Here is a 26845-nt window from a genome sequence, read left to right as displayed (position 1 = left end):
CATTTCCTTGTATCTTTGTATTGATGTCAGAGAATTTAACTAATTTAAATTCTTTGGCTCATCATTACAACTGTTTTCAGATAATTATGAGCCAGAAACTTTTTTGCATTGACACATCCTGTAAATCCATAACATGCTGCTATAAAAACTGATCTATCAGAAGCTCTAAAATAATCTTTGTAGATAGTGAACAAGGGAAAACAGTTAAGGCTCAAGATACCATAGTATTTATAAAACAATTCTTATTATAAGACTTATCATCTTCCAGAAAACATTCTTTTGTAGGAAAGACTCTAGTCATTTTGCCTGTATTTACACAAAATTCCATTAATAATACACAGTAGGTGTGTTTACATGTTCATTAATGCACCATGGTTACTGTGCGTTCAGTTTAGTACCTGTAATAACAGGTACTAAACTGAACGCACAGTAACTGGTGCTGCTGCACAGTAGTGCCAGTGCACAGCTTTTTGTGTTGCTGATGTGCAGTAGACTAATTCTACTGTGCATTTGCACATTAACACAGCTTTTGCCATGATGCGCTAATGCGCAGTAGAATTAACCTACTGCACCTTTAGCATCTTGTGTAGACGCGCCCAGTATGTCAGATAAGTTTTATGAACATATTCTAAAGGCTTTGCTATTACAGGTTGCTGAAATGATTTAGACCAGTGATATCTCATATCCAAAATGCATCTTTTAAAATGTTTTTATCCTTTTACTCAGAACTTAGAAAAGACATTAAACTGCATGGAGTCATTAATGAAAATATTTCTGTCTGACTCTCTTTGTCAGTCTGACCCTGTAAGAGGGTATGGTGAAAAACAAATTCTTAGATGGTTCAAAGTGTTCGCATAACTTCTGTTGCCAAGCCAAGTGAAAGTGGGTTGCATTCCTTTCCAGTTTTATTCACACGCTTATACACTGATGTGTTTGTAACTTTGTTTATCCCATTCACTTGAAATATGATTTGAAAAAAACATATTTTTGTACAATACATAACATTCAGTGTATAATGGGTTGGGAAGAGAATTTAGAAGCAAGCAGAACCATGATCCTACTCATTGTCTGGCTATCAAAGCTATTTTTTAAGGCAAAATACTGATTAATGTATGAATTATGATTTACCAGATTCTACAAATTTAAGTGCAGACTGGTGTAGAAATTTAGTTTGACAGGAATGACCTACATTTTATAGCATTTCTGATACTTCAAGGATTGTTTCTGATTCATGTTCAACACAGCTGTTCTTTCACTTATACCTCTGGAAGACAGCTTGTGGTCAAATCAAATCACAAATGTTCAAATGTAAACAGTAGCATATGGCTGATCTTTTTTTGAACACTTTCCCTTCTGTGTGACAAACTGGATGCAGCTTAGCAACTTTGTGGGTGTCAGAGCATTTGTGTCTGTAAGCGTACATAATGAGAGAGGGGAAGCATAAATCCATATTACAAGACACACTTTTTTTTTCTTAGTGTCAGGAAAAGATTAAGACCACCAAATATATTTGAGTAATGGTAGAGAGGCCCCTGAGGATGCCTCCTTGCCACTGTTAAGGAGCCAGTCATGTCTAACAGTCTTCCCCCTCTGTGAGTAAAACATCCAGAAGTAGAAATTGTTCAGTAATATCTTTTATTGGACCGACTATATAGTTTGGAGAGTTCAGATTGGTTTAAATAACCTTTTGGACACAAAATGCCTTTTCTCAGGTCACCCCTTCTTGTGCATAATGTAGTTAAAAGTAATTGTTCTACTGCAAGCTGTACCTGTTTCCTTTTCAGATCTGAGGAAGGGCATTTTATGCTGAAAAGCTAGTTTAACATCTCTTCCAACAACAGGATACCATATTTTCTCTCATGCAGCTTGCCCTGGAATATAGCACGTATTTTATTTTTGAAAGGCAGAACGAAGAAAAAAAGATCTTTCCTTGTAGTAACTGAATTGCAGTGGCTAGAGAGCCAAGTCTGTTCATTCTTTTACTCCCTGTGGATCACTGCAGGTTTTTCTTTTAGTTTCTGTTGGTAAGTGAATGGTTACCATATTTCTTGCATATGACATGCACTTCAATTTCCACCAGCTGTTTTTTGGGGAAAAGATATATGTTGTATGCAAGAAAATATAGTAGTTGGTGCCCTAAAATATTATGAAACAACCCCGGTTCTTTGTGTAGCCCATAGATGATCATGGCTATAATAACATGAGAACACTGCTACTAAAATGCCAACCAAGCAGGAATAAACTTACTTTTACATAGACACATCAGAGAGCTTCCTGACTCCTCGTTGTTATCAGTGATATTTGATTTGTTCGTAGCCACAGGATCTTCATAATGGGAAGCAACTCAGTTAATCAGTAATCTATACACATGAAGAGGAGGTACTTTTCCAATAGGTTTCTGTGTCTGAGGACCCCAAGATTCTGATAGAGCTTCTGTAGTGCTCAACATGCAACTGTTAGTTGGGTTACACCTTTGCTTTAAAATTCTCCCTATCCCTAATGATATTTTATTTCTAAAACTTGTGGCCTTCATATATCAACTCTGTGTTCTTGAAGGACATAAGAAAAAATAAGCAGAAATGACTTTCATGGGCAAAATGATATCCTTTATAAAACATTTGATTTTAAATTGCAATATGGATAAACAGTCTTGCTATTTTATTAAACTATTAATATATTCACTGATAATATGTGATACCACGGTAAAATGCACAGGTTAAAATGTATTTGTCCCTGTAATTCATGATACTGTACTTACATCATCATTTTATGGATGAGTAGTTTGTGAACCTAGTCAATCTGAAATTAGGGTTGGGTAATGGATGGAAGTGTCATGAATCTTAATAGTCATTGGTCAGCTTCGAGTGATGGGTGATGATCAAATGCCCATGCTGATTGTTTTACACATATGAGCTTCCTTGAATGCTCTCCACCAAGAGGTAATATTGATGTGCCTAAATACCACAGTGAGATGGTTAAATGATCTTTTAATTTTTTCTCTGAGAGGGCCCAGAAAGCTGTATGGGGTGACTGTAATTTGCTTCAAGAGTTCTTTTACGGAGAAACCTATTATGTTTTTTCTCTTGATTAGCATGTATTTGGGCTTCAGCGTCAACACTTTGCAAATGGCATGCAGCTCTTCATCTTTGTTTTCTTAGAAAAAGTGTCATTTGTCAGTTTTCCTATATATAGCCAAGGGTGAGACTTGAATGAGAGCTAGCTGTCTGAGAGAACTCAGATCAGAGAGAAATAATGTTGATAGCACATGGGAAGTAATCAGAAACACTGGTGGAAGTGTTATCTATCCCTTATATTAAAAAAGCTGTATGTCTTTACTGTTCAGGGACACAGTTGAGTCTTGTTAGATTCTTGTTTGCTTCTGGAGCTGACATGTTTTGAATTGCCTAGAATATGCCTATACAACCAAAGGGCCTTGTTAAGGAGCTCTGTAATGAATCATGGTACCCCCACTCCCCATGTGCTACCTCTCACAGGGATGCAATGTAGGTGACCTTACCATGGTGCTGTGTAATTAACTGTGTCATGTAGGTGCCCAGTGCCATACTGAAAGCTACATTGTATCCACAAGGAACAGGCATTCCTTGTTTCACTGAAGCAATCAGTGAATGAGGCACCTAGGGGTCAGCCCTTTGACAGTAGGGGTGAGTGAAACAGGCTGTATTCAATTCAGATTCGACCCAAATCAGGGACAGTGATTCAATTCATTGATTCAGATCACTGTCCCCGATTCAATTTGGCCCAATCTGAATCTGAAAATTCAATGCTGATTCAGAGAATCAGCAATTCTGCCACAAGCACAGCTTGGAGTGTTTTTTCTGCATATATCAAGGTACCACTGCACCTTGTAAACCCTGTGATGCTGGGATGGATGGAGCATCCCACAGGAATGTGCCCCCCCCCCCCCGCATGCTCATTGGCAAACCCAGAAGTGGACTGGAAGCACTTCTCGTCCACTTCTGGGTCCACTGGGGAGTGTGCAGGGGGCCCCCTCTCCCACACTTCCCTGGCTCAGCAGTTGGTCCACTTCTGGGTCTGCTGCTGAGCATGTGGAGGACCCCCTCCCCCCAACTCCCCGCATTCCTGTGGGATTCTCTGTGTGCCCCAGCATCGCAGCATTCATGAGCCACCTGCTACCTTGAGGTATGTAGAAAAAAATTTAAAGCTGTGTCTATATCCGAATCGTCAAATCTTTCCAAATCTCTCTGAATTGATTTAGAGGGTTCTGATTCAACTCAGAGAGATTAAAGGATCTCCTGATTCTATTCAGATATGGAGATTTGGCCACCAAATTGGGCCAAATCTCCACCAAATCAAATCAGGGACCAAAGCTTTGCACAGCCCTATTTGACAATGTAACCTTGCTTCAGAAATTACTTTTTCACCTGTTTTGGGGAAGCTAGTTTCTTCTTTTTCTTTTGTATATAGACCTGACCTATGTCACTCAGTCTAGATTGCTGCAAACCCTCTGTTTGGGTAGCATCTGATGATCATTTTGGACAAATGCAAATGTGCAGAATGTAGTTGCCCATTCAGCTAGTTGTACTTGGTGAATAGGCAGCTTTTTTTTTTTTTTTTTTTTTTTTGCACATTGCACTTTTGCTTCAGCATTCCAGGAGTTCACCGTTTACTAGCACAATTCAAGATGCAGTTATTTCTGACCTGGTAAGCATTTTGTTTGTGCTCTCGTCATTGTTTAATCCTGACAATTGAAATCATCTGGGTGCTTGTCCTGAAGCCCCTAAATAATTCTCAGCAGGGAGGGCTCATTCAGGAAATTATTTATGATCTTAAGTGTAACAGAGCCTCCACTTGGTTCATGTTCAGGGTGTATTTGCTTTTTCAATGCTTTCTCTTCAGTGAGTGTATTGAATGAGAATAGATGAAATGATGGGCTCATTTTGATGGTCTAAGACTGTTTAATGTCAACATTAAAATGGAATTTTATAATGTCAACATGTCAACATCCCATCTAGTGTCAACATTAAATGGAAGTATGCATACAGCTTGCTATAGGAACATCTTGTAAATAAATGCATTTCAGAAAGTATACCAGAAATTATGTGAATGCTAAAATGCTGCAGAGTTAAATATACTTAATATATATTACCAGATAACCTATAATAGAAAACATGTATCTAGCTTAATAAAATGAAACCAAAAAGGACATGAATAAAGCAGGTAGAATTGCAGCATCTTTTAACATCTATCTCCCTATCTTAATACATAAATCTTATTGCCAATTAAGCTAACTGCATGAGAACCCATCAGAAAGCTTCAAAAGTGCTCCAGCTTCCTACATCTAATTACAAATTACCGAACACTAATTTTGGTGTCAATCAATATATGTGCAAGTATGCCTTACTAACACTCACTAGGGGGTATGGAATGTCAATGTCTCTGTCTGCCTCATCCACTGTGCTCACTCTTTCTTTCACCCCCTCTCTCATAAAAAGAGAAGGAATTTATTTTCTAGATTGACAGAACTACAATTTTAAATGTTTTAATGTAACAGTATTTTTTTCTTAGTACTTCATTCCAGAAGGTCTTCTGTTGAGTGGGTTTTAAAATATTTCCATGTTGCTGACTGTGTTCTGCAATTGGTAGGGAAATTATAAAGAGATTTACACTACAGAAGTAATACCCAAAATTTCACTGGATTTATAAAGAAAATAAATTAGAAATAGGTATCATCTCTGTCAGGTAATGCATCTCTGCCTCTCTTACTACTTCATGGGTGTCCTGGGTTAACATGCATTTCATCTGAAAATATTTTAGTTTCTATCCCTGTAAACTCAGGTATTCTAATACTTTAATGGACAGACTGATCAATGTTTCTTGCAAACACTATTTAGCCTAGTTGGTATGGTTTGATTTGTCTCTGTGTATGTTAAACCCTTCCAAACTTCTCAGACTTAATTTAGTGAAAAAATATGGGGTTGGATTTTCTTCTGAGTCACTGGTGTTTTAGAGAAACTGGATCCATATCATTATGATCATTTCCAGATAAAAATGCTTGTGGCAAAATAATGTATAGAATAAGTCTACAGCACTAAAGTGTGAACTGTCACTCTGGATCTTTGTAGAGAAAACTTTCCTTGATCATTAATATGTAGTGCAATTTGCTTGTATTCATAAAAAGAGAGTTTCATTTGACAAGATATGTCCTTTAATTGTCTTTAATGCCACATTCTGTGTGTATGCCTGAGACCACTTCAAAGATTATGATAATGAATTCTTCAACACCCAAAAACATGCTGTGTTACATAGGTGCATGCGTGCACACGCGCACAAGTGCGCACGCACACACACACATGCGCGGCAAGTTAAGGCCGTCTCAGACATGTAAAACTTCCAAGCTGTCATGGGTCATTTAATGTGGCTGGACTTGTGCACATTTTTCCAGCATGCTTAAGGGGACTTGACTTCAATCAGGGATGGAAGACTGTCTTTAAACAGTGTTCCCATTGTAAATATATTTGATTTGGATATTAAGGCTTTCCTTTGGTGAGAATTAAGCAAGTGCTTTGTCTGCCAGAGTGCCACAGAGTACCCCATTGTGTCCACTTTTCCAGCACATATATCTTAGCACAGCTGATCATGTCCATTTGTTATGAGGCAACAGCTGTCTGGCTGGCCATTCAATGAAACTGCTGTTTCAGGTAGAGACAGCTGGTGTATCCCCAGGTATGGACATTTTAGGCTAGTCCCATTCCAAAAGGTTATTGGATTTGACAGTACCTCTGATTTTTGGTTTCTCCCAATGACAGAGAATCTCTTTGTACCCTTCTGAATCACTGATTTTTTTAAAAAAACCAACAACTTGAATTTTATTCGTTGACCATTCTTTTATTATCTAAGAAATTTATCATGTTTTTTACATAAGGCATACATTTTATGATGTTATGAGTTATAAAATAGGAGACTGATCTTTACCATTTTATGAAAAATAACCAAGTTTTAGTTACTGTTAAATTATTTAAAAAAGGATATAAAGAAGGAGCCATGGCCAAAGACTGAAATTTTCACCAAAGTGCAAGTAATTTACAGACATGAATGGTAAGCATGTTATGAGTTGTTCCTTCAGCACAGAAATGGAAAAGTTGTATATTTTCTTTTCTATTCTTTTTCCAAATTATTTAAGCACAGAGATTTTGTGTGTATATGTATGTATGTATGTAACATTATACTAATTGTGTGTTTGTGTATGTGTACATGCTTATATTTACCTACAAATCTATGTTTAGCTTGGGGGGGAGGGGGGAAGAAAACATATCTTTGTCTTTAGCATGTGAAATCCTTTAAGCAGCATTCTGTTATCTGAAAAAAATTGCACGGGGCCCTGGGTGTCATATTTAGTCCCAAATTATTTATTCCTTTCATCCCCTTCTGCCAGCTGTCACCCTATGTCTGGAGAGTGCTCCTGCAAGCCTGGCTGGTCTGGACTCTACTGTAATGAGACATGTTCCCCTGGATTCTATGGTGAATCTTGTCAACAGATCTGCAGCTGCCAAAATGGTGCTGACTGTGACAGTGTGACTGGAAAATGCATCTGTGCCCCAGGATTTAAGGTATGTGATTCTAATGTTCACAGTTAACTTTTTTCCTTCACTTATGGCCACAATTTTGAGTGGTGCTGAGTATCCTTCCTGCACTGAAGTTAGTGGGAGGTAGCAATACTCAACTCCTAACAGGTACCCGTGGCATCCTGCAGGATCAGGCCCATAAAATGCAACATTTTGCATTACGCTTCTAGTAAATGGATCTTTTAAGACTTGACTGCTTTGTAATGGAGATGGAAGAGAATGGAAAAGTGCTACTAAGGTGTAAATGTATGAATATCAACTACATTGGTAGTCATCTGTAGATTTAAATGATTTCCCTGTTGCAAAAACCAGTAAACCAACCAAACTCAAAAAACCCCCACAATCAAACAACCCCCCAAATCCCAGATCCACGCACCTTGATAAATATTTGGACCCATCATAATATGCATTTTTGTGGTTCTCGCTGGTGTTTTTCTTACATGGGAATTGGTACTCTTAAAAATGTCACCCTGAAGACATAGTTCGATATTTCTGAAAGAAAAACAGTTTTGTGTATCCTTAAATCAGATTATATCTTTTTAAATATTTTTAAATAAACTTAATTTTAGTAATTTACAATTTCATACTATGTACTGATTTCTGAAATTGTTTTTGTATCCAGTTGTACTGAACACTGGTCAAACTCAATGTGGTGACATACACAGTAGCTAATGTAAAACTAATCCTTACTGTAGATTTAATGAGCCTACTAAATTCAGTCCCTTAAAACCAAGATGACCTTATGACAGCTTAAAATATGTCATGGGCTATAAGTTTTCTTATACTGGTAACATTTTAACAACAGTCACTTTCAAAAAGGGGTTTTTACAGGTAGTTAATTCTTGGAGTAGATAATATACCAGAGTTATTTTATTGTTTGAACTTTCATTGCGGCTTCATTAAATAATTTTTCAACTATATTTCTGCGTAATTCAGGGTCCCAATTGCGGTACTCCTTGCCCTCCAGGAACATATGGGGTAAACTGTTCCTCTGTGTGTAGCTGCAAAAATGGAGCCCTCTGTTCTTCAGTAGATGGTTCTTGTACTTGCAAAGCAGGTAAGAGCTCTGGCAAATCAGTTTCCCATCCCTTTAACCTGCACAAGTTACCACAAAATCAAGATGAGCTTTTTAAACTGAGAAAAGATAAATGCAAACTTAACCTAGAAAAGAGTAAAAAACTGCAGCCATACCACTTGCTACATACAGGTGATAAGTTTCTACCTGGAGAATCACCATTCTCCTGGTAGAAACTAGAAGCATACAAGTGTCAATTAAATTTTTCCCAAAGGAAGCATGCCCCCTCTGGGACAAAGATATTCCAGGGTGATACGCCTTGCCTCTCTGTGACAGGGCACTGGCTTTGAATGTGCAGGACAGGGGGAAGTTAATCGACTTCTCACCACATGACACTTGCAGAGTCACATGCCCAAAGCCATGTGCTCACAGCCCCACTACTTAGTCCCACTGCAGAGGAGCATCTGTTCATCATTCCCTACCCACCCAACAGATCTGGAGGCCTCAGCCTAGGGAATGGGCTGGGGGCTTTGCCCTGCTGTTCTAGACCCTGCTGGAACTGAGAGGAGTGAAGTAGCCATTGTTCCCCATGCCTTTGCCAGACTGGGATCACCATCTAGGGAAGGCATGGAGGGCAAGGCTGAAGGCACAGTTGCAGGCTAAAATGTCTGTACTGCTCCCTTTCCTGGAAACATTTCTATCAGATGAAATTTTTCAGAAATTTCCACCACTAGAAACAAATGTCTGTTTGAGGCCTTCCTCTGCTGATGGTGACAAAGGTGACAATTGGGAAGAAAAATTAGTTCAGAGAGAATTGTGTGGAGTTTGTCATTACCATCTTTGTCACATGCGGACAGCTCTTTACAGATAGAATTATTGGATGGAATCACTGCTAGATTTTTCCCCAGCCAGGAGGCTGTTTTCTCTGCAGCTGCAGTAGCCCAAGCTGCTCTCAGATACCTTCAGTGTAAATTATTTGACAGTGGTCCTACTTCATAGCATACTTCTCCTTTCTTCCTCATTCAGCACGAGGCTGAGTAAATAGCGAATCTGCCTATCACCACAGCCCTTCACCACATCACAGAGGCTGATATTTTTCTTGCCAGGCTATCTCCCCCACCCAGAATCAGTATCTCCCCAAATTCACTACTCTTCTCAATAACTGTGAGATAGCAGCTGCTATACTCCCTTTCCTAACCACATGATCACCTTGCTCTCCCCCATCAGTGCTAGGCAGAATCAGCCAAGGGGAGTGGTTTACCACTCCAGAGCAAGGGGTCCCAGCTATCACTGTCATCATTGCAGTAGAACAGATTTTGACTTATAGCCTCTCTGGCTTGAATGTGAGCAGAAAGACTGCTTTCCTCAAGCCCTGCCCAAATCCTGTTTGCTTGGGCTTTCTGGAATTGAGTAGAAAGGAGAATTTTTTTCAACATAAATTACTACACAAAAGGAAATCAAATTGTATTCTTATTAAATTAGGAATCAGCTACTTGTCATATAAAAAAATGATATCAAACAGAACTGCTAAATATCTACCACTCTCCCCTCCCCCTGCCTTGAGGTGTTATACATCTAAGGTATTTCTGCGAGGCCTATCATCTTAAAGAACAAATGCAATCTTGGCAGCATTGAAGTCCAAGGGCAAACTCCTATGGACAAGATATCACCATCTGTTTTTGCAAACATCCTGTGAAGTTACATGTCTTTATTCCCCCAAAATTGCCGCCTCATTTTTCATTCTGTAGTGTGGTCCAGGGAGCAAAGAAATCATTAGGCTGCAAGGAAATCTAGGACAAGTTTGTGGGTGTGGATCAATCAATGGCTGGAGCGTATGTCTTAGAAACATTCCACATGTCACATGGACACGGGATGCTTCTATTAAAGAAGGCAAAATAGGGTGTGATGGAAACCTGGAAAAGGAATACTCAGAGACAGCATATTTCTTTTCCATTTTCCCTTTTTTTCTTTTCTCTTACCACAGTGCAGCATTTGCAACAAATGATTTTTCCTGAAGGAAGCTCTAAATTCTGCAGTTAGAAATTGAGAGCATGAGGCAGATTCATTACAACACGTGTTTTGAATAGACTATTGATTATATTCATGCAGAGTTATTCGACCCCCCACTTACTGTAAACAAAGGATAAAATTAGAAGCCGAACTTGTGTCATTGTTGATGACAACACATGACTGGCTCAGTTTGGTTCTCAAATCCAATAGATTTATAGTATCACGTGTTTAAAGCTTTCTGTATTTCTACTTTATCCAGTGTTAAGTTTGTGAGTAATTTCTCTCAGGCAGAAGTACTGTTTGATGTTTTATTTCAGAGACACCCTCTAATTTGCATTTGGATTTTTTTTTTTAGTATTCAGAAGGAGGTATTGTACTTTCCTAAAATATCTTGCATCTGTCTTTGGAAAAATCCCCCTCACACAATGACTATTTCACTGATCTATTTTTTATCCTTGGTTTCTTCTGCCAAGATCACTGTTATGATTGCATCACAACACTGTCTGCATTGAATGTAGTCCGCAGAGAGCCCGACAGAAGAACTACTAAAGCAGCAGCAAACGCATACCTTTATGGGCAGCTGTTTTGTTTTGTTTTGGTTTTTTTAAGAAATGCTCTTTCTTCTTTTTTAAGGAAAATATCCTTATTTTTCCTTTCCAGGTATTAAAAAGTCAAGGTAGTTTGGTGTATTTCATTGTGCATTCAAGGTGTCTCCCTTCAGATGCCCTATTAATTGCTTTCATATGTTGGCACCCATCTACAAAGTATATGCTGTGCACAGATGTTATGAGGCTCTCAAGGGCACTTTTGTTTGAACTTGGGCAAGTCTTCTGCTGGAAGGGATACAACTTAGTGAGTTTTACTCCTGCTGCTGTGCATTATTGAGGGATTTCAAGTGGCAGTCCCACAGCTAAAGAGGGAAAATATGCCCTTGTTTAATTTTAATCCATTTTTTATTTTTCTAGGTTGGCATGGTGTGGATTGTTCAATAAACTGTCCCAGTGGCACATGGGGTCTTGGCTGTAACATTACTTGCCAGTGTCTTAATGGAGGGGCATGTAATGCTTTGGATGGAATGTGTACCTGTGCTCCAGGTTGGAGAGGGGAAAAATGTGAACTTCCTTGCCAGGTAATTTAAATCCATTTCAGTGAATACTGAACATAATAGGGAACTGTTGTAAGTGGTACAGTACTGCAAACATTTCCAGCTTTGGTTAGTACTGTTGTATTTGGTGGGGCTATTTTCATTTAACCCAGGCAGTACTCCAAGAGGTACCCGCTCTCCAATTGAAGGGATCAAAGCAGGTGCACAAGCACTGTGGGAGATGTAGGGTCTCTCCTCCCCCTATAGAGCAGAGCCAGACCACCAGTGGGGACTTAACCATATACCTTTTAATGAGAGCACAATACTGGGAACATAACCAGTATAAACCAGGGGTTATAGGGGACACTACAATGCCCCAAGGGGGCAGGAACCAACAAAGGTTAGACATTTACAATTATAGACATATTCATCCCGTTGACAAAAGACAGGGTTAACCAAAATGTAAAACACAAATAGTAGAACAAACAATACTGGTTGGTGAAATATAAAAGGCACAAAATACAAAATGTCAAATGATAAGGAATATAGGGTCTAGGTACCTGGAAGGGGAAAACACAGTGGTCCCTTTCTACTGCAAGAAGACTTTTTCTCCCTATTAGCTCACTCACCCTAAGTCACCCCACCTGGGACTTGAACTCAGATCTCCCACATATTAGGTAGAAACTCAGTGCTGGTACTGTTCTAGGCTGCTAGGGGTCTTGACCTTCCTGGAGCCCTGGCCTCATGTTGAGCTGCCAGGCCTCTTATTGGAGGAGCTGGAAGCAGAGCTGGGAACCTCTCAGGTCACTGCTCAGATCCTTGCTGGAGTGGGGGAGCCTCTCCTGCTGGCTGCAGCCATTCATAGGCAATTCTGGAGCCCTGCCGGGAGCCTCTCCTGCTGGCTGCATGCCACGCTCCAACTGCTACCTGCAGGTCCCACTTCTTTGGGGTCTTCTGTGCCTCGATGCTTGAAATATTGATCTCCAGTATTTCTTTGTCTGTTCTAGAATTTGTTTAAAAGTCTCTTAGAGCCAGATTCTGCTCTTGGTTACAGCAGTGGAAATCGTATGTCACCAAATTGCCTCAGTGGCCACGTTCAGACATGCGTGGATGTTTGGTTCCCTGGGGACGACTAGCAGTGGCACACCTTGCACTGCCACTAGCTGTCCCTGGGGAACGCCTGTGCCACGTGCACTCTGTCATGTGACAGGTTACCTCAGGTGGGGTAGGGGAGGCTGGAGCCAGCATTGGACTGGCCCCAGCAGCCCTACCTGGAGTCCTGGGGGCTTCCTGGGGCTGCAGCAGCAGTGATCCTGCTGCATGGAGCATGGCAGGCAGCAGAGTGAGGCTCCGGCCAGCCAGTCTCTGGCTTTGGGTGGTGCATGCTACCTCCATGTGCACCACTCTGCTTTTTTTGGGCACCACTCTACTTTTTTTTTTGTGGATATCCAGGGGTCAAAACTCCCCCTGTGCTGCTCCCTTGAAGTGCAGAGAACAACACAATGTGTAGTATGTGGCACTGCAGACGTGTCTGCGGTGTCACACACCACATGGCTGCGCTCGTCTGGACACAGGTTTTACTTTGAAGTTCGAAATGAGACTATGACAGAAGAAAGTATCGATGTATTCTTCAAATACAGTAAGTCCAATTTTAAGCCATCATTCAAAGAACGTCAACACACAGTATTTTAATAGACGTTATCTAATCAATTTGGAGCTGGCCTGAGCTCAGTATCTTTGGGGTACACTAAGTCAGACAGGAAGGTGCCTAATAAAACTGATTTCTTGTGTAACCTTTACTTCATCTCATTCCTTCCAACCTGTTGTACCAGCACTGTTGTGCTCTGTCAGTCCAATATACATTCTTCTCTTTCTGCTTTCAGAATGCATGATTATTCTTTTAATCTCTCATTCTTCTATAGACCTTCCTTTTGCTGAAGGCTTTTTTAGATCCACTTAGAAAACTAAAATTTCTCCCTGGAAAACTTTAGTATGAATTGCTCTACCCTTTTGAAATTTTCCCACTGGAAAATTTCAGTTTTCTTGCAGGAAATGTATAAAATGTGAGAGAGCAGGTTTTCCGCCTATTTTTCTTACAGGTTTCTAGATGGAAACCTGTAAGAAAGCAGGAACAACTAAAAACGCATTACACTTTTATATTAAACATTTTCATTTTAACAATAACATGAAAACTGTTACTTTTTCTGAATGTGATGAATTTAGAGGGAAAGTAAATATATATACTCTCTCTCTGTCTCGTGTGTGTACACACACACACACACACACAAAATATATATACAATTTCAAAATGAAACATTTTGGTTTTACATTTCAGAAAACCAAAAAAATATCAAGAATTACATTTTTTTTTATATAGATAAAATGTTTTCAATGAATCCCTCTTCAAGAAAATATTTTGTTGGAAAATTTCTGACTGTTTTCACTTTCTTATTTTCCTCCAGTTTCTCTCTCACTTTTTCACTAGATACATGAAAGCCTTGGGATAATAAAATTATGAGAGAATTATCTGACTTGAACTTGAACCTTATACATTTTCCACAAAGGCACTTCTGAGCTTTTGCCATTTGGGCCTGGTTCCCTTATTTGCAGTAACATGGTGGGAGTAGCTAGGTTACAGCATATGAGTAAAGGCCATGCCCCTGCTGTTTAGTGGAATCTGCCCTGCACTGCTTCAGAGACACTCAGCAGTTACATTTTTCAGGCACTGCTTGCTTTTTTTGCATGCTATAATACAGTATAGCTTATGCTAAAATTAAATATTCTCAACATTCACAATACTGAACTACTAACAGTACAGACACATATATTGATTCCAATAATATGTGAATTCATCTAATAGGAAATGAGATCTGATTCCTTTAAAGCTATCTCTTCTATCATATTGAAAAAAGCAGGGCAGTTAAGGCTCCTAAACATATGCAGGGAGCCTGCTCCGATATGCTGGAAATCCAGCATGTTGGAGCAGATTTGATTAATCAAGTCTGCTGGAGCACAGAGATTCATGTGCTCCAGCAGCCTTGTGTGTCAAGTGTATCAGTGTTGCTTCACATCTCCATGCTGACAAAATGGTGGTGGGGCGCTTGGAAATAAAACACATCCCACCACCTTTTTCAGCATGGGGATGTGTGGTGAGGCTCATACACATGACATGTGAGGGCTTTTAATTAGTGCAGCTCACTAATTAAAGCACCCGGCACTGCATCCATGAACACATTAGACACTAACTGGATTGCAGAGGCAAAGGTTTTCATAGGTGACAGCCTACTTTATCACGGTGCTAACTTTGGCCCCTTGCAAACATTACATCTACTGTGAAATTAACATATTAATTACATGTAAAATTGTAACACACAACACATTCAAGCAATTTATTTATCTATAAAAAGGTTGAACCAACCACAAAAATGTTACTTGGAAAATGTGGAACATCTTTGTTGCTTATTTGTATCCTCCTTTAATTTGACCACATGGTATATTACTTAGTTTAAAGAGCATGCAGAGATCCTGGACTGGGGAGCTGCTCCCTAATATTGGGTTGTGTGTGCGCCCTTTAAAGGTCCAGGTGCTTGGACAGCCCAGAGTAGGGTGTCAGCTCCCATGTACTGGCAAGTTTAAAGGGTGGGCAGGTAACCCTGTACCAGGGAGCTCGTCCCTAGTGCTGGGCACCCTGACTGCCAGCAAACATGCAATGGAATGTGATGAATTCAGATCTCCAAAATCACTTGTCCTGCTATTCCAGACCTTGAGAATGTCAGAATATGTGGTTTTTGGGATCCAGTATAAAATTCTTCAGATTGCATCATGTGATTAAATTAATGTCTGCCAGGGGCCATGTATACTAATTCTTCAAGGTCTCCCAACACTTTTTAACAACCCAGCAGCTGGACATTGGCCACTGTTGTCTTTCTGCTTTACCTGTAGCAGGTTGGTGTGTTATGTTTTATGTGTGTCAGGATTGACTTGTAGTTTTACTAATAGGTTAGATAGTGGATTTGTATAGAAAGGTTTGGATACAGATGGTCGTGCCTCAGGTAGGGGTTTGGTTTACATGATCTCTGAAGGTCCCTTCCAGCCTTACATTTCTATAATTCTGTGATTATAAGATGCTGAATTCCCTCAATATCTATTAGCTTGGGTTGCAGCTTTCCAGTATAGGTTCCTTAAGGGAAAGTTACTGCTTCAAAGCTATTATTCCACTAAACCAAGACCACTATTTTCAGGAAAACTATACCCCAGATAATCAATTCAGATGCCCTTTTCTGCCTCAAAATTCCCTAATAGAAAAATAAACAGAAAATCAATATAAGTGTAAGTATTCAGCTATGTCATGTCACCATGCCTTTTTTTAGACTGTTAAATCCTAAGAATGGGGCTGTATTTTTATCTTTGGGTGTTGTCTCATGCCAATCATGCAGTTGAAAAGAAACTATTAACATTATTTTAATATTAACAACCAACAACAATAAGAACAACAATCCCTTTTATTCTTATTAATAGTAAGACTAATAATAAGAATTATTAATATTAATTATTATTTATTATTCAGACTAGATATCAGGAGGCGCTACTTCACAGTCAGGGTAGCTAGGATCTGGAACCAACTTCCAAGGGAAGTGGTGCTCACTCCTACCCTGGGGGTCTTCAAAAGGAGTCTGGATAATCACCTAGCCAGGGTCGTTTGACCCCAGCATTCTTTCGTGCCCATGGCAGGGGGTCAGACTTGATGATCTATTGGGTCCTTTCCAACCCTACCTACTATGAAACTATGATGGGTTGTTCTTATTAATATTAATGAGAGTAAGGATTTAATTTGTCCATTAGTGATGCCTTCCAGAAAATTTTCTGTCTCACTTTTGTTATATGAATATACTTTTACAAACAAGGCATTTAGGTTAATTTAAACTTCCAGATTGATTATTAAATTGACTTATATTTTTTCTCTTAAAACAGAGATCAGAGAATATACTTAGTTTCAGGGTGTGTATTTTGGCTTGTGCATATTCTTCTGTTCCAGTATGCCTAGAATACATCTTTCCATTATTATAAAAAGCAAAGATCATTACTCAAGACCTGAGTGAAGTTTGATTAGTCTTATTTTTGTTGTGTCTTACTTCCAAGTTGCCGCCTTTCAAAATATATGGAAGAATTTACTTACTATACAAATCTCATTATGTGCAAAGGAAGTGCTGCCCTGAATCTTTTCTTCTCCTTTATGTTAACATGGATTAGTGACATAAGCAACGCACTGCATACTGTTGAGTAATATATAATGTTGTTTTACATTGGAATGGAAAGATTGAAAGCTGGATGATTAAACCCTATGGAACTGTATAAAAATGTAGGCGTGAAACTCATAAGGACCGCAGATTAGAACTTGCAGTGCATCCTAAATTAAGATTAAAGTGACAGTGACCATTTTTTTTAGCCTAGAAATTTAAATTACTGTGCTGAAATAGACTTTTAAACAGCAGGGTGTGTCAAGGGTTTTTTCTAGTTTATGTGGAATTCCTTCCTTCCATCTTGCCTGCCTTCTTGACTACTGGCTTTGAGCACATAAGCACAAATAATTCTAAGTCTGCCTTTTATTTCATCCTGGCCCTAGCCCCTCCTCTCAACTACAATAATATTGGGGTGTTTTTGCTGGGAAGGTGATTCTAGTGTTTTTCCTCAACTTCAGGGACAACCTTGGTGAGAAGTTGTCATCTCTAAAATTCACATGTAATCCCTGTAGTCTGAAGCCCCAGTACTGTGAAGCTTTGCCAGACAGAAGGGTTCCACAGACTCACTTTGACTAACTAAAAACCAAATTCAAAGATAACCTAAGTAGGGTGAGGTCTGTACAAGTGCTGATCTGTACAAATGTTTGGAGAGGTTAGATCAGGCAAAAAACGGCAGCCCAATCTAAATAAGTATACCTGAGGAGGTGAACTAAATTAGATTGGGAAGGGATTAGCTTGATCTACTGACTGTCTGCACCCATTCAGGGCGCATCCAGATGAGTGCAGCTGTGCAGTATGTGGCGCTGCAAGCACATTTGTAGTGCCACATACCGCACAGTCAGGTGTTTGCTGCACTTGCAAGGGTGTGCTGCCTGTGTGTACGCTACTCATTTTTTTTCCATGGGTTTTTTTGACCCCATGATATCCAAAATCCACTGAAAAAAAACCCAGAGCAGCACACGTGTGGGCAGCATGTCCTGCTGAAAAGTGGAGCTGGGCCACCCAGAACCATGCTATGGCTGCCAGCTGGGCTCTGCCTGGTGGGATCACTGCTGCTGCAGCCCCAGGAGGCCCCCAGGACACCAAGTAAGGCTGCTGGGGCTAGCACAGTGCTGGCCTCAGCCTCCTCTACCCCACCTGGGGTAACTTGCTGCAAGCCAGAGTGCATGCAGCATGGGCGTTCCCTGGGGACAAGAAGCTGCAGCACAAGGTGTGTCGCTGCTACTTGTTCCTAGGGAACCAAACGTCCACGCTTATTTGGACATGGCCTCAGAGTTCAGCCCCAAGGCTAGGAAAGTCCAACTGCTTATCCCACTGCTGGGTCCGCACTCTTCCTACTGCCTCCATCTAACGAGGCTCGTTTTAGCCCCCTCAACCCTGCCACCCACAGACAGATAACACCACCCACTGCAGACTCCTCAGCCCCCTGATCCTACCCATCTCTCCTCTTTAGACTGAGTTTCCAGTAAGACTCCAGGAAACAAGGACACAAGCTGCTTCTGATCTACAGTCACACAGTTTAAAGTAAACTGTGTGACGAAACTGAAGTAAACCATGTGATTATAGATTTGGTACACTGAATGTATGCACATACCCACAGATACAATTAAATGAATGTCAGATGACTTTTATTGATAAAACCAAGGGGTGAATTTGACCCTAAATTCCAATTCCATAATGGGCCTGGTTTCTATCAATTCACAGAAATGCTACAGTATTGAAAATTAAACTTGTTTTGCATCATTGTCTTCTCTCTTTTTAGAATGAGAACGCTTTCTTTGTCATGTTTTTAAAGCAGAAAAAGAATTTTAATAAAAAAGGAGAGGATAGATTTATAGACAGATACGTGCAATTCTAGTGTTACTGCAAGCTAAAATATATATAAGCAAATGGACTTTATTTGTATATATGCATATGTGTGTGCGTGTACATGTGCATCCAATTCTAGTGTTATTGCAAGCTAAAAAGTTATCATTTGTTATGACTAATCTAATTTATCCTGAGTTCCTTTTAAATTTTGGTACTAAATAGCATCCTTTGTGGTTGTCTGAAAAGAGAGTTCAAGGCATGAACCAGTATAGGCACTGAATTATTTTCATATTCAAGATCCCTCTAGGTCTTTGGTCAGATTTGAAGGAAATCAGAGGACAACGCAAGGGAGATTTTGGTGCTGCTATTGACTATATGATGACTTTTTTTGTGAATAGAACATTGTAATCTCCCAAACTGTCGGTTTGAGATCTGTCAAAAGAGTCTAATTAACTTTTCCCCTTAACCTCTAGAATAAAGGAATGAAAATGCGGAATTTGTAGCTTATTGAAAGCCAAAAAGGTGTTTTATCTTAAGCAAGCTGATTAAGGAATCAAAAGAGGGAAAGCTATTGTTGCTGCTTGAGAGAGGACTGATGAGAACTTGTTCTCTTCTAGCGCTCTTTAGTTCTCATTATTCCAGTTTTGTGTTTTTGTTCTGACAGGATGGCACGTATGGGATGGATTGTGCTGAACGCTGTGACTGCAGCCATGCAGATGGCTGTCATCCAACCACTGGATATTGTCGCTGCCTCCCTGGATGGTCAGGTAAACCAAAGATCAACATTAGGGATAAAAAATGACAGCATAAATAAGATAGGATCCATTCTCCTTTTTTGTTTCTGTGGTCAGAGTGGGTCCTGTCTAAGAAGCCCATGCAAGTTGGGGACACCATCTATGTGCTGAGTGTTTCCTTCCATGCTCTCTTCAGAAGCTAAAGCTTAATGGGCCTAAAAACTGGGCAGATGTTTGGGAGTGAATGGAGGAAGTTTCAAAGGTCAGCCACACTTGATAGTATTGTTTGTATGTGATTGAATATGAAAGGCAGTGTTTCTAGTTTTTATCTAGGACCAACATGGGCTGGATCTCCAGGAACTCAGGAAGATTTTTTATCAGGGCTGACAAATGATTAAAAATATTAATTGCAAAATTTTAAAAGAAAAGTTGCAAACAATTGCAATTTTAACTAACAGTTAAACAATAGTCAGCACCCCTTACCCCACAGCCTGGAGCCTGTGTGCCCTGCAGCTGCTCCCCACGCACAGCCCCATCCCCAACTCTGGCCCATCCCATGCCCACTCCAGACTCGCCCCAGCTGGAGCAGACCAGAACAGCCCCAACCCTGGCCCACCCCACTCCTGCTCCAGACTCACCTGCCCATACTAAGCAGTGGTAGCAGCCAGGCAGAAGCTGCTGCTCAGCGTGAAGGAAAAGTGGTCCCTCCCTCTCACTGTTGCCAGGCCTTTGTTGCTGCAGCCCTCTGCCCCACTGGGTGAACCAGAGGAGGTGGTGACAGCAGCAAAGAAGAGCTGCAGGGTAGCCTGGGCCTGGGCTCTGGGCAGCTTCAGGAAGAAGAGCCCAGCAGCAGTGAGGGACAGGGGCCACTTTCCCTTCATGTCAAGTAGCAGGTTCTGCCCAGCCTCTGCTGCTGCCACTACTGCCCAGTGTGAGTGGGCAAGTCTGGAGCAGATGCGGGGCAGGGCATGGGTTCTGGCTGGTCCATTTCACTAGTCAAAATGATGTGCGCAATTAGCATGTTAATTTGTTTTTGCGGTAATCGTGTAAGTTAACTGCGATTAACTGACAGCCCTATTTTTTATATTAAAACACTGGCCAGGCAGCCAGTGGGATCTTGGCTCCTATAGAAGTTATGATGTTAGTAGGATTGGCCAAAGTTTTTGCCTGAAAAAGTATTATTCTTGGTCCAAACCTGCTGGGAAAAAAATTGTTAGCACTTCTGCATTTTGATTTTTCCACACGTTTCTAAAGAATTTTTGTTGATTATTTTTGCATTACTAAGTTTGTCAAAACTGGTTTTTGAAAATGCCATTTACCAATAAATAGTGTAAGAACAAAGAAGACTTCTATCTGAACAGAAGCCGTTTCTATCCTTCTGAAGGCCTTTGCCTTGTGATTTCAGTTCTAATCCAGTACAATTATTTTTTTTCTTACTCTAGGGAATAAGTGTTTTCTAGCAGAGGAAATATAATTTCTTTATTTTCCATGGTGCTTCTAGGGATATCAGATATCAGGTAGAACTGAGGAAATAATCTGGAGCAAATATTTGACAAGTTTTGGAAATCGTTCTGCTCACAGAAAGATCATCTCTACTCAGATGTATTTTAGCATTTTTTACAAGCATGCACTTTTTGGTAACTCTGTGGATTGATCAGAGATATTTTGCTATATGTATCTGATACTTTGTTTGGAAATCATGTTGTGCTGGTCAGTTGTTGCAGTTGTTTAAACTTACATAACATTGTTTTATGTTCCCTGATGGGATGAGTGTAACTCTTATGATCAGGACACATGCTGAAAAAGGCTTTGATTCTTACAAAGAGAGAAAGGAGAAAAGAAGGATTAGGGAATCTTGTAAAAACATAAATGTTTTCATTCTGGGAACCCAATATTGCCTGAGCTGTCATTTCAAGAAAAAAATAGTTTTTTGGAGGAAGTTGGCAGGAGAGTTTAAATTAATTAACATTTGTCAAATTTGCAGAAAATTAACAGTGCATGGAGTCTAAATTGGGAAGTCATCAATGAAAGCTTTGCTTAGCTAAATTTTTTGTGTGCTCATGTATCTGGTGAGGGTCTGCTGATGTGTCAAGCAGTGCATTATTCAGTGTGAGAGAGCACATCTAGTGCAAGTACTCACATAATGAGTTTTTAAAATTTGTTATTTGCATTTGAGCATGAGACTGCAACATAGTCTTTGACAAGCTCACTGTGACAGAAACTCAATAAAGTAAATACTTCTGGTACAGGAATATAAAATGGGTGTGAATATGACTAGCACAATCTGAGGAAGTACTCACAAAATATATATATATATCCTTTACATTATGACCTTTGATCTTACTTTTGCAGAAGTATCTGCAGTCTTGAGACAGGCATTTTGTAATGAGATGTGTTGCCTTCTACACATACGCTCCTTACTTTAATTTAATCTCAAATCTCTAAGATATATACATATCTATAGATATATAGATAGATATGACAAAATGAGAATTTTATGTAAGTTCATTTCTTTTGAAAGCACAAATATATACAGGGTCTTCCTGACTGTACTTCTAGTATTTGTGGACTCATCCAAAAACATGAATAGGTGAGTCATGTTTTTATACATATATAAGTGAAAACAAGGATCACCTTTTTGTGCATGCCTTTCAAAAGAGATGCACTTACACAAAATTCTCATTTTGTCTTGTATAATTAGTGACTGGGGAAAGCATAATGCCTGTTTTTGGATGAGTCCACAGATACTAGAAGTACAATTAGGAAGACGCAATGAAAATATTTCCATTATTTCAATATCTTTCAATATTCAATTTCAGTAGCAGGAGGCATGATTGTAGGATCGTGCATTAGATCCTATTGTGCCTATCAGTGGTTCCCATCATGATCTCCGGCTCCCCTGCCCCTGATGGGGCTCGACAGGACTTACAGTGGAGGTCATATTCCCTGCACTGCCCCCAACATAAGCTTCACAGGCAACGTGGGCTGCGGGTCTCGTAGCGAGAACAGTAGGGGAACACTGATGACACTGCAAGCCTTACGAGGCTGGAGGTGGGGGCAGTGTTTTCCTTGCTGCCCCCACTGCGAGCCCTGCAGCGATGTTGGCTGTAGTGCTCACAGTAGGGGCAGTTTGGGGGAACACAGACACTGCTGTGAGCCCCCATTGTCCCCACTGTGAGCCCCGCAATGGTGTTGGCTGTGGCACTTGCAGCAGGGGCAGTGTGGGGGAATATTGTTGCTGCTGTGAGCCCTGCACCTCACAAGGCTTAGAGCAGTGGAAGTGTTTTCCTTTCTGCCCCTGCTGCAAGCCCCACAGCTGAAGACGCTACACCAGCTGCAAGCCCTGCAGTTGGGGAGGCTCGCAGCAGGGTCACCATTCTCCTTGCTGTAGGCCCCACAACTGACAATGATGCTACCATTGCGAGCCTTGTCAGCTGCGGGGCTGGCAGTGGCTGTTGTGTCCCTGTGGCTGGGAGTACCTTGGTTGATGGGTCCCCTAGCCACAGCCCCAGGGGAGCACCAGGCCATATGTTCACCTACCAGTATGATTAGAACAAGGTACAAAATTATACCCATTTTTTTGTGGAATAACTGTGTAGCTTATTGCTTGTTTTGCCACACCATTAATTGGTTGAATGTATAGCTGGGTCACAACTTAAGGCATGATTACCGGCTTAATCGTGCTTTAAGTGCAGAGGCGGCCAAAGGCCCCTGCTACATGTTACATTTAAAACGTGACTAACCAGTTAATCACATCTTAAGTTGTGACCTGGCTACGTGTTCAATCAATTAAAGGTGTGATAAAATAAGGGATAAGCCACAAAGTTATTCCACAAAAAATGCATGATAACTTTGTGGCTGCTACCTGTCACACCATTAAATCAATATGTGGCCAGGTGTGGCTCTGTGGCTTTTACCCTCTGCTGATGGGGTCCACAGCCATGGGGGTGCACCATCTGCTCCTACAGTTGGGAGCCTTGTCAACTAAGGAGGCTCTCAGCCATGGGAGCTTGCTATTTTCAGTGCAGAGGGAGCCCAGGATCACAATCCTGGGCTCCCCTTAAACAGCAATAAGGTGTAATGGAATCTGAATCAGGATCCCACAGTCATGCCTTCTGTCACATAGATGTAAGATGTGCATTATATCCCATCATGCCTTTACCTGCATGTTTGGCAGGAGCCTAAGATTAGGAACATTTAATAAATATTTTATAGGAAGTGTCAGAAATGTAACATATAAATAGTGGGACCGAACATTTTGTTTTAATAACTAGAGTTGGAATCATGGCAACTTTTGTATTGCAGATCTTTTTGCAAAGAATATTGTAGAACTGGTTAGTATCAGTGGTGTAGTACTAAGATAGGGTATGCCTGAAGGACTCAAACATGACAGAAATCTCCAACTCGATTGAAAAGAGGGAAGCATCTGTGCATTTTTTCTTTTTAAAAAAGTTCTTTTCTCTTTTAGTCTTAAGGAGAAAAAATATTTGCACTAGAAAATCTTCATGCATGATTATGAGTGAAATTGAGTCCGCCTGATGATGTCAACTTGGCAGTGTGTATAAGGGAGACTAGTTTCAACAAGTTGATGGTGTCTAGACAGACAGTATGACATAAACAAGATAGTTTTCTTACATTCAGTGCCTGAAAATCCTCCACCCACACTTCATGTGTTGGATTGACAGCCAGGAGGAATCCACCCTTATTTATGAAAATACTTATATTTAGAATGATGAAAAAAGAGAGAATACTTTAGAAATAGGTTTTAAAATAGTTGTACCATGACGCTTGATAGTAGAAATGACATTTAAGTGATAAGAGTACACAAGTTTACAGAGATGTTAGGCCTAATTGTACCACCACTGAATTCACTGAGAATCTTTCTACTGACTTTATTGCAAAGATGATAAAGCTGTTGAAAATCCCTATATCTCTGTGTCTTTGCTTTTAAAGTCAAGAAGTTAGACATTTAAAAATGTAAAGCTTGTCCATCAGACATATTATGTGCTGGATTGGTTTGGGAGCTTCAAGTAGGGGCACAGTCAGCATGCGGAACATTTTGTTGTTAACAGATATGTGAAGAAATTATTTATCCATACACTGCAGTTCCAAAAAGTTGAGGGGAAATAAGATTTTTTGAACAAACTGTTTTGACACCAAATGAAGTATTAATTTTGAATTGAAATATTTTAAGGATTTTATTTAAAAAATAAAATTAAAGGAAATTTTAAAATGCATACATTTCAAATAAAAAAATCAAAATGCTTTAAAAGTTTCAGTGAAATATTTGACCTTTCCAAAAGAAGCTTGGGTTTTTGAACAAGAATAATTACTGGAACAATGATGAAATTTGTATTTTTGTTTCCATTAATAGTTTTGGCCAAAACACTTTGCCCACCTCTAGCACCTTTCCTCAGCTAAGTATCAGCTCAGCATATAATGTATTTTCTCTCTACAACAGTGAGAGAACTGGTTGCCCTTGAGCCAGCCAGGAGCTCTGGAGCTGATGCATTCCTAAGGCAATGCCGTAGCAAACTGCCCCTTAATTACTCTTAATTGATGAGTTAATAAAACAGCATTCAATTTCTTCTTACAAATAAGTTTGTCTTTATTGGGGGCCATGCTATAATATGTTTGTGTTGCCTGTGGGAATCTTTTTTTACTTGATCAAAATTATTAATTCAGTTATTAGAGGTTGCATTGTCTAGAGCTACCAGAAAACTTAGAATAATTTCTTTAAAAGCTGTTTTATTGCAGCTGTTACCCAGTGAGGGGTTTAAGCTAAGAATATTCATCGTAAAGGAAACTCCACCCTGTTCACAGAGTGCAAGTGGCAAATATTCACCCTCAGGAAAGCGAGTCCTGTTTACAGCTTGAACTGAGAATGTCCACCATATAGGAGCCCCACCCTTCTTAGAACAGCTGGAATTAATGGAGAGGCTTATTTTTCAGTTCCCTTACCATACTGATGCATTCCAGCAGCCGCATGAATTATGATGGCAAAACAGAAGCACCCACACACATTTCAGATGATCTCTGTGGCTAAATCTACTCTTCTTTTCCTGACATCTTTCACTGTAATCATTCACTAACTATATCTTTCTTTGAAGAGAAAGTAATGGAAAGGGGTTATGAGCTTTAAAATATGAAAGCTTTACAGAAAATAAAGACAAACACACACAAACTTCTTCCTGTTAAATGGTGACTGTTACTTTTGGAGCGATATGTTTATGCGTAATCATTTATTTATGTATTTGCTTTTGATATTGTTATTCATTTCTTGAGCACCGAAAAACTAACTGTACTTTATAGAAAAATTCAGAATCAAATGCACTTCAGGGACTTGCTTGATACTGTTCATTTCAATAGCAATAATCCACTACCCAACATAATACAACAAATGAAACCTATTAACCTTATCCCATAATCTCACCTCCTTTGACAGCCATGAAAAGTTGGGTTTTGCAGCATGCTCATAAGATTAGAAAATCCAGGTTTTGGACTACTGAGACTTTTCATTGAACTGTTGGAAAAAGCACTGAATATTCTCCTAGACAGTTTAAAGTGCACTGTTTGTTAGTAATAACACACTATTCCTTAGCTCTGGCAGACATTGGACTTCCTGTAGAAAATCATGTCATACTGATACTGCACATGTAATTTTGAAGACCAGTATAAAAGCTATGTGGTGTCAGGGATTATGAAATACCACTAGCACATTATCTCTGCCAAAACAATAACAGTGGCTTATGGGGAAAAAAAAAACAGATACAGTAATACCAACCTACATTACACCAGCATGTATAATATTCATCCATATGCTATGCCAGATAGGGTGTCTCTGACTTTTCAGTATCACAGACATCTGCTGACACCAATCAAATATGTCTGCCCTAGGAAGGGAGGTCTGTATCTTATCGTGTTTATTACTGAATAGCAGAGTGAAATTTTGTATGAAAAATGCCTCTCTGATGTAAACAAACAAGTCCCCTAGAAGGCCAGAATTAAGACACTGTCTTAGTCTTTACTTTTTAATCCGTACATTTTTTGCATGCTACATATGCTACCATTTTATACTTTTTATTATATCTAGTCTTCAGATTACTAGTGAAAAATGATCCACTACATTTACATTATATATTTGGGTTACCATATTTCCAGTTTCAAAAAAAAAGGGGACACCTGTGGGGAGGCGGTAATATGACTGGGGGAGGCAATGATATGCCCATGCCCTGTGTTGTGTCCCTATGACACTATACTAGGCAAGGAGTCTCATACCTGCCCCTCATTCCCAAGCCATAGTCCCCCCAGCCCTGCTGGTGCCCCTCACTCCTGACCCACACCCCCCC

At 39.9% G+C, this 26845-nt stretch overlaps 1 protein-coding gene across 2 annotated transcripts in view; it reads left to right on the top strand.

Annotated features, from left to right (window-relative positions):
* MEGF10 (multiple EGF like domains 10) overlaps positions 1 to 26845 on the top strand; it is a 131752-nt gene that overhangs the window by 67491 nt on the left and 37416 nt on the right. For both annotated transcript variants that reach the window (XM_019555181.1, XM_019555179.1), the window contains exons 9-12: positions 7415 to 7589; positions 8541 to 8661; positions 11595 to 11758; positions 19427 to 19529. In XM_019555181.1, the coding sequence (XP_019410726.1) occupies positions 7415 to 7589; positions 8541 to 8661; positions 11595 to 11758; positions 19427 to 19529 (563 nt within the window). The remainder of the gene's footprint in view (positions 1 to 7414; positions 7590 to 8540; positions 8662 to 11594; positions 11759 to 19426; positions 19530 to 26845) is intronic.

The sequence above is a fragment of the Crocodylus porosus genome, unplaced genomic scaffold, assembly GCF_001723895.1.
Source record: "Crocodylus porosus isolate Cpor-Errol unplaced genomic scaffold, CroPor_comp1, whole genome shotgun sequence".
In the NCBI taxonomy this organism is placed as follows: Eukaryota; Metazoa; Chordata; order Crocodylia; family Crocodylidae; genus Crocodylus; species Crocodylus porosus.
The sequence above is the reverse complement of the archived record's forward strand: the minus strand, read 5'-3'. Positions and strand labels throughout refer to the sequence as shown.